Source organism: Neodiprion fabricii, chromosome 7 (assembly GCF_021155785.1).
Source record: "Neodiprion fabricii isolate iyNeoFabr1 chromosome 7, iyNeoFabr1.1, whole genome shotgun sequence".
Taxonomy (NCBI): Eukaryota; Metazoa; Arthropoda; class Insecta; order Hymenoptera; family Diprionidae; genus Neodiprion; species Neodiprion fabricii.
In genome coordinates this window covers 15,644,062-15,656,499 of record NC_060245.1, presented here as the reverse complement: position 1 = coordinate 15,656,499, position 12,438 = coordinate 15,644,062, and the positions used below count along the sequence as shown (strand labels likewise).

The 12,438-nt window shown below is 35.2% G+C and overlaps 3 protein-coding genes across 6 annotated transcripts in view; 2 read left to right on the top strand and 1 right to left on the bottom strand.

The window, feature by feature from the left end:
• The first annotated feature begins 1,754 nt into the window (after positions 1 to 1,754).
• Positions 1,755 to 4,844, top strand: LOC124186335. Of its 4 annotated transcripts, none has more exons than XM_046577963.1 (2): positions 1,755 to 2,366; positions 2,863 to 4,844. In XM_046577963.1, exon 2 carries the CDS (start codon positions 2,884 to 2,886, stop codon positions 3,679 to 3,681), a length of 798 nt encoding a protein of 265 aa, XP_046433919.1. In that variant the 5' UTR covers positions 1,755 to 2,366; positions 2,863 to 2,883; the 3' UTR covers positions 3,682 to 4,844. The 4 variants fall into 4 exon arrangements, with proteins under 4 accessions (XP_046433919.1, XP_046433921.1, XP_046433922.1 ...); XM_046577965.1 differs by having other exon boundaries at positions 1,756 to 2,403; positions 2,902 to 4,844; XM_046577966.1 differs by having other exon boundaries at positions 1,756 to 2,404; positions 2,891 to 4,844.
• On the bottom strand, positions 4,629 to 7,760 carry LOC124186323 (proline-rich protein PRCC). The gene is made up of 3 exons (XM_046577935.1): positions 7,274 to 7,760; positions 6,969 to 7,028; positions 4,629 to 5,848 (listed from the first exon to the last, which is right to left on the bottom strand). The coding sequence occupies exons 1-3, from the start codon at positions 7,673 to 7,675 to the stop codon at positions 4,874 to 4,876; spliced, it is 1,437 nt and encodes a 478-aa protein (XP_046433891.1). The 5' UTR covers positions 7,676 to 7,760; the 3' UTR covers positions 4,629 to 4,873.
• Positions 7,761 to 10,605: 2,845 nt separating this feature from the next.
• The window catches only part of LOC124186316 (probable ATP-dependent RNA helicase DHX35), a 42,110-nt gene continuing 40,277 nt past the window's right edge, over positions 10,606 to 12,438 (top strand). The window contains exon 1 of the mRNA XM_046577903.1: positions 10,606 to 10,773. Within this exon, the coding sequence (XP_046433859.1) occupies positions 10,743 to 10,773 (31 nt within the window). The 5' untranslated portion in view covers positions 10,606 to 10,742. The remainder of the gene's footprint in view (positions 10,774 to 12,438) is intronic.

Sequence of the window (12,438 nt, the reverse complement as noted above, 5' to 3'; positions counted from 1 at the left end):
CCATTGTTCATTGATATTGAGTGCTTTAAAGCAGATCCTGGATAATACATTATCATATGAGGTTGTGACTTTATTAAATAAGATTTTTAGATGATATCCATTTTGTCACTTTTATTACCAGATTTCTAGTTACCAAATAGATATCAGTGATATAAACATTAGGACAGATATTTGTGTTACGCGCAGTGATAAATACAGGAACTAAATTAAGGATATATTTTGCCTGATGAGCCCAAATTCTACAGAATGATTGATAGCTCGAATATTTTATAACTCACTCTTTTGTCACGAACCAGTGAGAAGTCACATTTTTCTGCCCGATCACAATGATGTAGATTTTTTTTAGTACCTTTATCCACTTTATCGGAGTGAAGCGATAAAGCGAAATTTTTTAAAATCAATATGATTGGGTGTGGAAAAGTTGTGGGTACATGTGTAAGTACACATACAAATACATAAAAGTACACGTAAATTCTCTTCTCTTCCCTTTTTCTGCCTCCACATCTTCTCATTGTACTCTAAACATCTTTCACACTGAATCAATTGTACATTCGAAGATCGTACAAGAAAGATTTTCAAAGGTTTGAATGTTATTTTGAATGTATTAAGAAATTAATTTTTTTTACTCCATCAAAACCTCTGTTGTCCGTGGTAATGTGGGAGGGTGTACCTCGGATAAGCGAAAACTCGGATAATACGGAAGAAATGAAAATTACGAAAATTTTAGTCATTTTACATATATTTGAAATGGTAAAATGAAATTTAATCACAAAAGTATGTAAAAGTAAAACTCTAACGAACGTAGATTAATCCTTGGGGTACAAAGCATTGTTACTACACATAAGCAACGAAATAACAGTCGCAAAATATTTCGCGCGTTCACCATAGATATAGCGGCTTCATTCATCTTATTCAAGTTTTTCCGTATCATCCGAGTACTCGGATAAGTCCGTTGCCTTGGGTAACACGGAGATTCGGTTGATCGAAGGTCACATAAACGAGGTTTTTCTGTACATTTTTCAGTTCGTCTTCAAGCCCACAATTAACCGGTCATAGTCTAATGTAAGTCGTGGACTCCTCATTACAAGCGAACGAGCGAGAACGGTTCAGGTTGTGAAACTTGAAACTCACTCGGAAACTCGCGAAAGAAAACTTATTCATTTATTTTTTTTATTATAGCTTTTTAAATTAATTTATTTCTGATCAAAATTTATTCAATGTCACTGTGTCGACTATTTTACAATATTTTTTATATTTGATTAAAAAATACTTAACCTTTTTGAGCATAATTTTACACAACTTTATTTCTATACATTTTTCTACAGTCTACGCAAATTTTTATTGTTTCCTGATATTTTTACATTCATATGTTACTAATTTTTGATCTACTTTTACGTATATGTCTCAAGTACACAACTTGATTTTTATGTATTTATCGACAGTTTACTGTACATAGTCTCTCGAAATTTTGCACTAAAATTCACAATATGTATATCTGTTATTCAATATTTACTATGTATTTAATACAATTTTATACGTAAATGCATAAATATAAGGTTCTCGATTTATTTTAAAAAATTTCGATAAGAAACATTGGCATAAAGATGGTATCGTATGGTATGGAATTAATTTCGCCGGAACGTAGGTCAGTAGATATACGTTTCAAAATTATTGTACGTTTTTATTATTACTTTGATTTGATTGTATAATGTTTATTTTTCATCGAAACAGCTATATGCTATTAGTAATGTAAGGTATGAATTCCGCATCATGTGAACCCACCAAAAGTGATATTTCTCAATTTTTAATTTCGCGGTTAATTTATCCCAAATATGGCGTCTGCCACACTGTTCCTGACCCTATAGGTATGTAACGATGTAGCTCTGCTATGTAGTACAAACTTAGAGCATATCATGTCTGTGGACCAGTCCCCTGACACACGCTGTTAAAAGTGGTTCGCAAAATGTCCCTCGATTCTGCCGCCAATCTCCACCACTAGTGGCGCTAGTACTTGTCTGACGAGCTAGCGCGCGGTCAGCGAGGGCAGCGAGCGTGTCAGAAATCTACTAGAGCCAAGTAGAGGAACTAAAGAACAGGGACAAAACGCGTACAATTTTTTAGTATACGAGTAGTGGTGAGTGTCAGGGGGCTGGACTTTACTATCTCTGACTAAACACTTTAAACGATAATTCACTCTGGCATCACTGTTCACAGCTGTTATGTCTTTCGGATCGTGGAGTTGGCTCGACTGGTTCAAGTGGACTCATGACATTTAAAACATGACAGTCAACGGTCCTCCCAAATAGTTGCAAAAAGCCATACGGAGAAAAGGAGAAAAAGGAGAAAAAGATCGGTTCTTCCTGTCTGTTAGTACACTGTTTAATAATAGAAAATTAGAACTAGGTAAAAAAAATCATTGTCACCCATTTAACCCGTCAAGTCCTCTTTATACACTAAAACCTAATATGAATAGGAATAGGAAAAGGGATCGGAAATAATTATTTTTCAGTCAACTATATACAGGTACTTTTCTTGTGAAATTTTTGCGAAGCTGCTTTTCATATTCCTATTTCTTTCTTTCAAAGTGTAAATGAGCTTTAATTTAACTGGCAACTATATTTTATCCATTTTAATCTGCTGTCCCAATGTATTCTTTTGATGTGTCACAGCCATGATTACTGATTAAAATCAAAAAAGCGCGATCACTTTACTTGCTGATGACAATCATTGAGAAAAAAAGGGTATACTGTTACAAATCATTTTGCTTGATTGGTATGTGAACTATGCTTAAGTTTAATATTCGAAATTTGATATGAGTAGAAATAGAAAATAATATTTCAAATGCCAAATTTTTTGCTTTAGATTCTTTAGTATTTTAGCCTGATGAATACGTTGGTACAGGTTTTGAAAGTGTCCAGGCACAAGGATATGGATACCAATTATATGTCAGCTAAAAATACAACATTGGAAAAGACTACGGATCAAGAAAATGAACATCTAAATCTATCTCAACTTAGGAAAGCAATTGATGAAACGGAAGCTGAGGACACGGTGCTTGGCAATGAGATATTGGAGCTACTAAAAGAGATTGAGATACGGCCTGAAACTTTTCCTGAGTATGTTAAAGAGAGTCTGAAAGATGTTTCAATGATACTAAAAGAATATGGATTATCTGATGTCGATGAAACCTCATTGTTGATAGCTATGGAACGTAAAACCATTCATGATAAAAAACGGCAGTTGTTAGAGCGAGAATCACGAACTAAATATAGGCAGTTATTAGACAAACACTCTATTCTTCAGAAGGAGCTGTGTGATTTAAAAGGCAATGTCAGCTGTATAGTAAATTCAATTGCAGAAATGAAAGATGAAATCAAGAATGATGATATTAGTTGCAAATCACAAACAACTAAGTTGGACGAGTATAATGAGTTGGCTTGTAAAATGGAAACTGGTCATGACAATTTAGATATGAAGAAATTTGAACCAAAAAAATTGTTGGACAAATACAGAAGGTTCATTACATTGAATGACCGCTTGGTAGAACTTGAGCAGACTTTAGCACCATACAGTGATTTACCTCCGAACTTATTACAGGCCCGGGCTCTCCTTAACAGTAAAGAGATGGAGTATAAACAAATATCAGAACAGTTTCTTTCGGCATCTTTGAGTAATATATAATAATTATCATCTTTTGTGTCAAAATACTACATTTTTTCTTCGATTCGTTCCTTCTAATGAAAAATTGGCTACTCGTTGTTTTCTGTCTCACTGGCTCCGATTTATAAATGAAAGGATGTAATAGTGATTGCAATCATATTGTTTGTTGCCATTAAATGCAAAAATAATCCAGAGCTTATGAAAAAAAATCTCGTAAGTAATTGTGAACAATTTATTGAAGATTTTATACATGTATAATGTCCTGACCGTATTTTCCATTCTTTCAAATCAATTGCTTTAACTTTATCATTTTTACTTATACTATTTCTTCTATACAGTACCATTACTATGGAATCATCAAAGAAATATTTTAATTTAATTTGTGTTTGCATTATTGCAACCACGTGATTTTAGCTCATTTATTTTGAGTTCAATTTGTATAAAAGGATTGAAAATGATTGAAGAAATACTTAGTAACTCTGTACAGAACCTATTTCTTTAATCCAAATTTTTTACATCAGAAGAGATGAGATAATTATGGTATCAGTAGACTTCGAACTATTAAGTATGTTTTCTATTGTCTTAATTTGTAACAAACCCCAGGTTTTTAAACAAGTCTTCACATTTACATCTAGCTATCTATAGTTTACAGAGTTTAACGTTTGTATACATTTTTTACATTTTGTCTAATTTACTTTTCTTGAATGTACAACTATTGATAGGTATGCAAAATAGGACAATAGTATAAACTATAGAACTGTATGTACCAGAAGTAGATTGGTAAACTGGGTTTAATTATCAATTATTGGTCGACATTTTTATAACTTTTATTTGTTTGTGATTACGAAAATTTTGGTATGAAGCCATATAACCATCTTTGAGGACACACCATCGTGATTCACCTATGTTAAAAATAGGACTCAGTTTGCAATACGGAAAGGGCTTTATAAATAAAAGTCACGTAATGGTTACAGCAATTAGAAACTCATTTTAATGGTGATTTATTCAAAGTCTGTATATGTTGGCCGACTCTAGATTAATAACTAAAAACATGATTAAAAGCCTGGTCATTTTATCATTTTATGCCTTACCGACCAATGTAGACATCCCTACCAAAGCTGATAAGAATTGAGAGCAATCTTTTGATTCAATTATCAAACGTTTGATCACACACTTTCTGTAGATCGTGGAGAAAAAAACCAAACAACACAGTCTAAAATCCGTACTTCGATTGAGTTTGTTTTCTCGTAACCCTATTCTGGGCCCACTGATTTTTCAATTCAACTTCCATAGCCTTAGCTTGATGAGCGAGGTAGGTAATTTGATGTTTTTTCTTCGATTGTGTGCTTGGGCCTGCTCCTTCCATAGAAACTGGTCTCTCAGCTGGTTCTTCGGTCAAAGCTTTGACGAGCCATTCCCTCTCATCCGGCTTAATATCTTCCCCGTTTATCTCAATGATGTTTGCTTCATCAAAGTCTTTATTTTTTCGTTTCATACCTCTTCTTCCACACAAATATTGAATAGCCTTATCATCGAATGCTACATTGCCCTGCGAATCAACGTTATATTCTTGCTCTGGTACCGGTAACTTGGGACCAACCTCTGTTTTGTTTTTCATTATTATCTCTTCCTTAGGAAGATTAATTACGTTACTTGTTAAAACTTTATCTGTAAATTCAACCGCTTTTGTGCCTTCATCTTTACATTCTATCAAAGAAGGAACGGTATTTCCCATTTTCGGTATTTCATTGTGCAAGTTATGTCCTTTCACTGCGAGGGTGTGAGTGAGAGTTTCAAAGATTGTATTACTTGTGCACGACTCAAGAGAAACTTCTTGCGGTTCTTTTAAAAGATCTGAAAGTTTCTTTTCAGAGTCATCAATGCATGGATGTATTTTTCCGCTATCCGCTAATGAAAAAAAGTCCACTGTATTCTTTTGAATTTTGTCTTTGACATTTCTCGTACCAATATCTTCTTCATCAGAATCTGAGTCATGAGTTATAGAAGTAAGATTAGGCTTAGTTTCTCCACTTGAAATCGTAGTTGACACTTGTTCAACTCTTTCTGACCGTAACACCGGCCAGGGCTTTGATACTTTTTTAACGGCATCAGGGATCAAACTTCTAATAGTGGCTTTCGTTTTTGATCCTTTTGGCGGAGGCAGAATGGCAAAGAGTCCTGTTCCTTTCTGTAAACCCATTAAATGTCTGCGTTTAGAGTTTAAACCAGTAACATTATAAATGTAGTATGAAAAAGTGTTTAAATTACGAATTTTTCAAGTTTATATGATTATTATGAGGCATCTCGCCAATCATTGAGAATTGGTTTTATTCTCATTCTGAAATAGTATAGAGTTGTGTACTTGAAGTTTCGATCAATCAAGCTTTATCGAAAGAAAGCAACAATGGATAGTTCATTACAACATTAAGCTGTAATTTTTACGATTATATACCCTCAAATAGCAATTTAAGGTTCACTGCTCAAAACTTTATCATCGGTATTCGATGTTAGTGAAGACTCAAATCTATTCAAACTGAATTGATTAGAAGTTTGGGTCCATACGGTGAATCTTTCATGAAACGGGTTCTTCCAAGCTGCGTGGTCATCTCCTGCACCAACACATGCACAATTCTTGCCTGAGAGTATTTGTCTGCAACGTACGTATCAGGTCAAATGTGCATGCAGTGGCAGTGTGGTTGGAAGCAGCCTGTATCAAGACAGATTCTTGGTACAGTGTTTCTAATTCATTAGATATAAGAAATTGTGGAAATAGACACTTGATATTATTCATCAACTTCATGAATTTAAGGGGTAGTTGAGATGACCCAAGTGCATAGTGCCTAGAATTATTGCTTCTCCTTGCACTGATAGATCCCTAGTTGAAAAATCAATAATTGTGAGAAGTGGCTTTCTAGAAAAAATTGAGTTTGAAGAATTTTGTTAAATAACTGGGAAAAAGTTATGAAGGTGCATTTTTAATGTGTATACAATGATAAAACTAACCAAGCAGATTATCGTTGTATTTTATAGACAACATTTATATGCCAAGACTTACATAAACAACACAGCGTAGAGACATCATATCCTATACGAGTAAGATATCCGTATAGATTTGATGTGTCTTGCGCAATCATTCATTTCATATGTTTGTACTACAATAACTCGAAAATATTTAACAATTTGATTGAAGATCGTGTCTCTTGAATTTTTTATGGTAATTCAGATTGCATGGGAAAAGCAACAGGTGCCAATAACTGTGCAAATACAAATTTTTAAAATAATTTTCTAATATGTTTCTATCCAGTTACCTCTGAAGGTTTTATTCTGTGCCTCTTCTTCTCCTCTTTTTCTTCTTCAACATCTTTGAACTGGCCAAAAAAGAAACAAAAGAGTAAATAAGAATGAATACATGATCATGAAGAATAATCGGCAAATTTGGAGTAAACACAGCACATGAATTGTAAAATAATAATGCAACATCATTGAAAAGAAAACTGCATACATAGAATAAAAGATCAACCCTCACATAGACGTGAATAAGGGATCAACTAATTGCCCAAATTGATTTAAAACTGCGAACAAAGTGAACAAGCTGGAAAAAAAATTACATTACCTCAGACAGCGAGGGTAGAGATATTTTAACTGGTGCACGAATTTTTTTCACCAACTTTTCCTGGGATATGTTTGTTTTGTTCAACGAAGATGTTACATTCTCCTCCACTTCGTCAGTGGGACCAATTTCAATTTGTTTGGGTTTTGGTAAATTTTTGAAAAGCGTTAGCTTTTCGGTTGTTGTTAATCTAGGGATCTCTGACACTTTCAATTCACAATTCTTATCATTGTCATCATCCAGTGAAGAATTTGTTATGCCAGTGACGTCGTTTGGAGCTGGTAGGTTCATAACCGTTCTAGAATTTTTAACCAACTTTTCAGCATTACTTTCAACAGATTTAATGGATATTTCGTCATCGTCAGCATCCTCATCGCTACTGTTATCGTAAGCGACCAAACTCATATTTAAAAATTTCCGAGATATATTTATAACCTATTTTGACATTTCTCGTATTTCTCACAGTTTTCTGCAGGGGCGAGTATAGAAATCGGAAAGTATCGTAGAAAGGAAACTTATCGTTGTGTAAGCACGACGTACACGAAGGTACAACAGAATTCTGCAAATACCGACCAACGTTACCAGAATGAAATTAGGATTCTCACTGCCTTTTGCTCCCGCAGAGGAAAGCTACTTTGTGCAGTTTTTCGTCAAAATTTCAACATGACGATACATTACTTCCAGGATCTCCAGGATATTACTGTCTGGCAAAGTGCTGCGGCGCCGCGCTGCAACAGCAAAAAGCTCCGAAAATGTGTCCGTAGTGACATTCAACTCAGAATCTGCGGTGATAATAAATATATATACATATTACAAGCTAATGTTGTAATATGTTCATCATATAACATTAACGTTTCTACCTACTTATATGTGTTTGAGACTTCCGATAATATCATTTTGTCAAAGAATTACGACTAAAGTAATGAGTTAAAGGATGAGGGAACCTGTAAAATGGTTTACAATCCATGTTGTGAGCGATAGCTACAGTATAGGTTTTCCTACTGTTCAACTTTTTACTGAAGTGGTTATGGAAACGTTGATGTAAAATTGCAAAACATGAATGTGAGACTCACAATAACACCGGTTCACACGAATTTTGAGTCTGGGTTCCAGATGTCAAATTTTGATTTCTTCTATGTAACTAATGAAAGAAAAAAAAAGGTTTTATTATATAAAGTTTGCTTTTGTAATAACCAGAACGAAATTTCGTATTGTAAGAAAAATGGTCTATTTTCCCAAACATTAATTGTAAATAACAATTGAACAAGCTTCAGTTTCGCATTGAGATGAATTTTATTCAAAAATAGTAATTAATAATAAACCATAAATGTAAAAGAAATGGTAATCAATGTTCAAAAATGAACATTTTTCTTACTTCTTCTATGTTTGTATGGGCTTTCCCGTATCAAACCCCAAACGTAATTTGCGATCATGCTTTTATTGATCTGTACCAGATAACATCGTTGGAAGTCCATCACATCTTGGTGTAAACTTTCTCCTTGTTCTTCTGAACAGTTACCCATATAAAGCTTGAATTGGCCCAAGTGAATATGTAACGTATGCACTTTAAGGGACATTCTGCAGTCCATGATTTTGAAGCCTTCAAATAATTTCAATCAATTTTTTATAATTTTCAGCTCTGTTCTTTCTGAGAAAACCATGAACTACTGCTACAAGGCTGTTCCAGGCTTGTTTGTCGCGAGTATTGAGTAACTGTGTAAATTCGTCACTGGCCATTACGTTCTTTATTTGTGTTCCGACGATAATACCCACCTTCACTTTGGCTTCGGATAATTTCGGGAAAAATTCTGCAAATATTGTAAAGCTTCACAATTTTCATATATATACAACAGAGGCATCAATACATCCATGGACTCTACAACTGGTTCTCATTTAACATTATGACAACCAAAAACTTCAGGACATATTTATTAACATAAAAAAGATGAAAGCAAACTTTATAAGTAATAAATGAAAATTTTGGTTATTATTCAATGTATAAAATCAAAATTTATTTATTCAAATATAAACTTATAAAAACAATATTTTTATGTCGACCAACGTAATTTTTTATGCATTCGAGTTTTTATGTGGTCTATCTGGGGTTTGTTCATTTGGGGTTGTTACGAACGGCACCTTTGACACACGCGACACGCGTTAACGTCAAGCTGCTTGCCCAGCGCATTCCTGCGAGGGTCGCTGCCCCGTATACAACTATATAAGTCAGGGAGTGCATTAACACTGAAAAAGTGACGCGATGGCTACTCTGCAGAATAACGGCCCCCACCGACGAAACCGAGCCGTAATTTGTAATCCATCGACACCTTCGTGTCAGTCGAAATTGAGGAGTGTGAGACCAACGGGATCTCAGCCTGGAGATAAATGAGTGGCGCACCCCATCGATCGAACCGGCCACTGGAAAGGACCTTCCATCACGCATAAAGGCAACGTGAGACTCAGAATTTCCTAACGGAACGGCTCGGCGAATCGGTGGTGTGTCCTAAGAGTCACCCTCGCGTTACCCAAGGTGGCCCACTCCTCGACTCAACTTCCCTAAATCGTAACGTAGTACCAAGTTGTCTTAAATCTCTTTGTCATTTGTAATAGTTTAATTGATTACCCTCTAGTGGTCCTAAATCTCTGTTTGTCATTTGCACAAATGTACTTAATTTATTTCATTAAACAAAATATAAACCATTTTTCGTTACAAGTTTTGCAGATAATTGGGAGATTATTAAAGGTTGGAGAAGTGCTTATAAACACCTACGATCCATCTATAAACGATTCCGCACAAGCAGAACTAATTTCAATTACGAATTGCAGGTGTTGTCAGGGAGTAACGTCTCGTGAACTCCCTAGACGAGTTTGTTTTATCAACGATGACTGAACTATTGATTCACAAACGACGTGAAATCACTTACAATCACCTACAAACGACCTGCAAATTATTCCGTACAAGCAGAACTGAATTCGATCGCAAATTGCAACTGTGAGGGACTAACAGCACGCGAATTCCCTAACCAAATTTGTTTTATCAATCACAACTGAACTATTGACTTACAAACGACAGGGAATCACTTAAAAACACCTACAAACGATTAAAAAAAGAATCAACTCATTCGGTTGTTAATGAGGGGCTAATAAGTATTTTAATGAGGCGGCCGGGGTGTGCACGGTGTGCAACAGAGAGGAATATATACAGGCCTCCCCCTCACTAGCGCCATCTTCCCAGACCCTGTGTAGAAGGTTGTGGTTAAAGAAGGGTTCAAGCATTAGCGATTCGTGCTCCAGGAGTGTGTGGTCTAAGATCACCATAGTTCGCGGTTGCATTCTGGTGACCGGTGTTGTGTATGAATCGTTTATCCTATCAATATCTTTCAATTCGTACAACATAAAGTGTCGAACCCAAACCATAGTGTGTCACCGCAGTAAAAGACTTGTAATATTAGCGCCATATCAGCTACTAAAAAAAATGAATATGAAACCAAAATTTTTAAGCCCAGGTAGGCGCGTTACGCATTAAATAGCTACTGGTATTTTTGAGGTTATGATCCCAGACATTACGTGAACGAACGATAATATTTTCATGTTAATTACAATTAAAATATAGTATAACTAGGGGCTTCGCCTCTGCGCGCTTTGCGCGCCAACCCCACCTCGGTGCTACGCGCCTCACTATTTCCTTATACAGTGTCTGTTAGACAGGTGAATTTATTTGTACTGATTTGATGACAGGTCCGCAACTGTTGATGGGTTGTTTCCGATCAACCCGACATTGCTCTTGGCTCCCTATGCAGGTCTGCTCAGATTGTTTTCGTAAACGAATCCACTCACATGTACAAAACCCCCGATGCCATGCATTCCCAATTGCATTTGGCGACTTATTTTGCTATAGTTATTATTTTCCCCATAGTAGAATTTCTATGGCTTCAGACCAATTAAAAACTCGTTATGATATTTGAGCCAGGGATATAAAATTTAATCCCGGAGATTCTGTCTGGCTCTTTCAACCTCGAAGACAGAAAGGGCGATGTCCGAAACTACAAAGAAATTGGGAAGGCCCTTACTTAGCGGTTCACCGGATCAAGGATTTACAGGATCCGAAAAAACCTATTTCTTCTTTGATATAACTCTCCTCGAGTTCTGTTTCATTACTTCTGCTGACATGTTTGCCAGTATGATACATTTGAAACGATACTCAGTCTCACCTCTGCGTGTCAATCTTGAGTGCCGTATACACAATACGTCAGCGCGCGAAAAAGACAATTCCCGTCGGGAATCATCTTGATAATTCTCGTTTGCATGTTTATTTTTTGCGTGTCAGAAACAGATACCTATAAAAATATATGTCAAAGACTGTCATAAACAGCCGATGACAGCTGTCAAAGGAAGTTTTGTTTGCTAGATTCTTTTTGTTTTGTTTTCGGCATCTCACCCCACCGCCAACTTCATGCGTATATTATTGTTATTATAATCTTTTTTATACTATTGTTATTATAATCTTTATACTATTGTTATTATAATCTTTTTTACCTGTTCATTTGTTCAGAACTTTTTTATTAGATAGAGAGATACTTGTAGTGTTGCAAGTACTTTAGCTGCTATTGTTGACACATAAAATTAATTAAAAGCGCATTACTAACTGACTTCAAGTCTTTCATTGTTTATCATTTGGGTGGCCTAAAATTAATCTACACATTTATTATTAAAATTTAATGATATGTCTTCTTTTGCAAATACTTTTGTGTCTAATTGGTTGCTTATTCGTGATAATCGAGATGAAAGTAACACCATGTTAATCATAAATGTAATCACAGTGATTTGTTATATGATTTATTATTTGACATGATCGTAAAACATCTGGTCTCTAGGAATTTTTTTTGAACTTCATCTTTATTTAAACATGTTTAAGACAGTGGATGTAGAAAAACGGTTGATAAATAAACGAAAACGTTAAACTAATTGGCAGTTGAAGGACTTATCTTGAAAGTTCAAAATTAATAATGATCGCCATTCCTCTGGTGAAAATTAGGAAGTGTCTGTAGATTGTCTAGTCTTACCTGACTTTTTACCTATGAGCCACCAAATGGGCAGTCTTCAAAAGTACTAAACCTTGTGTTAAAATTTCATACAAATCGGCTCGGTAATTTCTGAAATTATCGACAAAA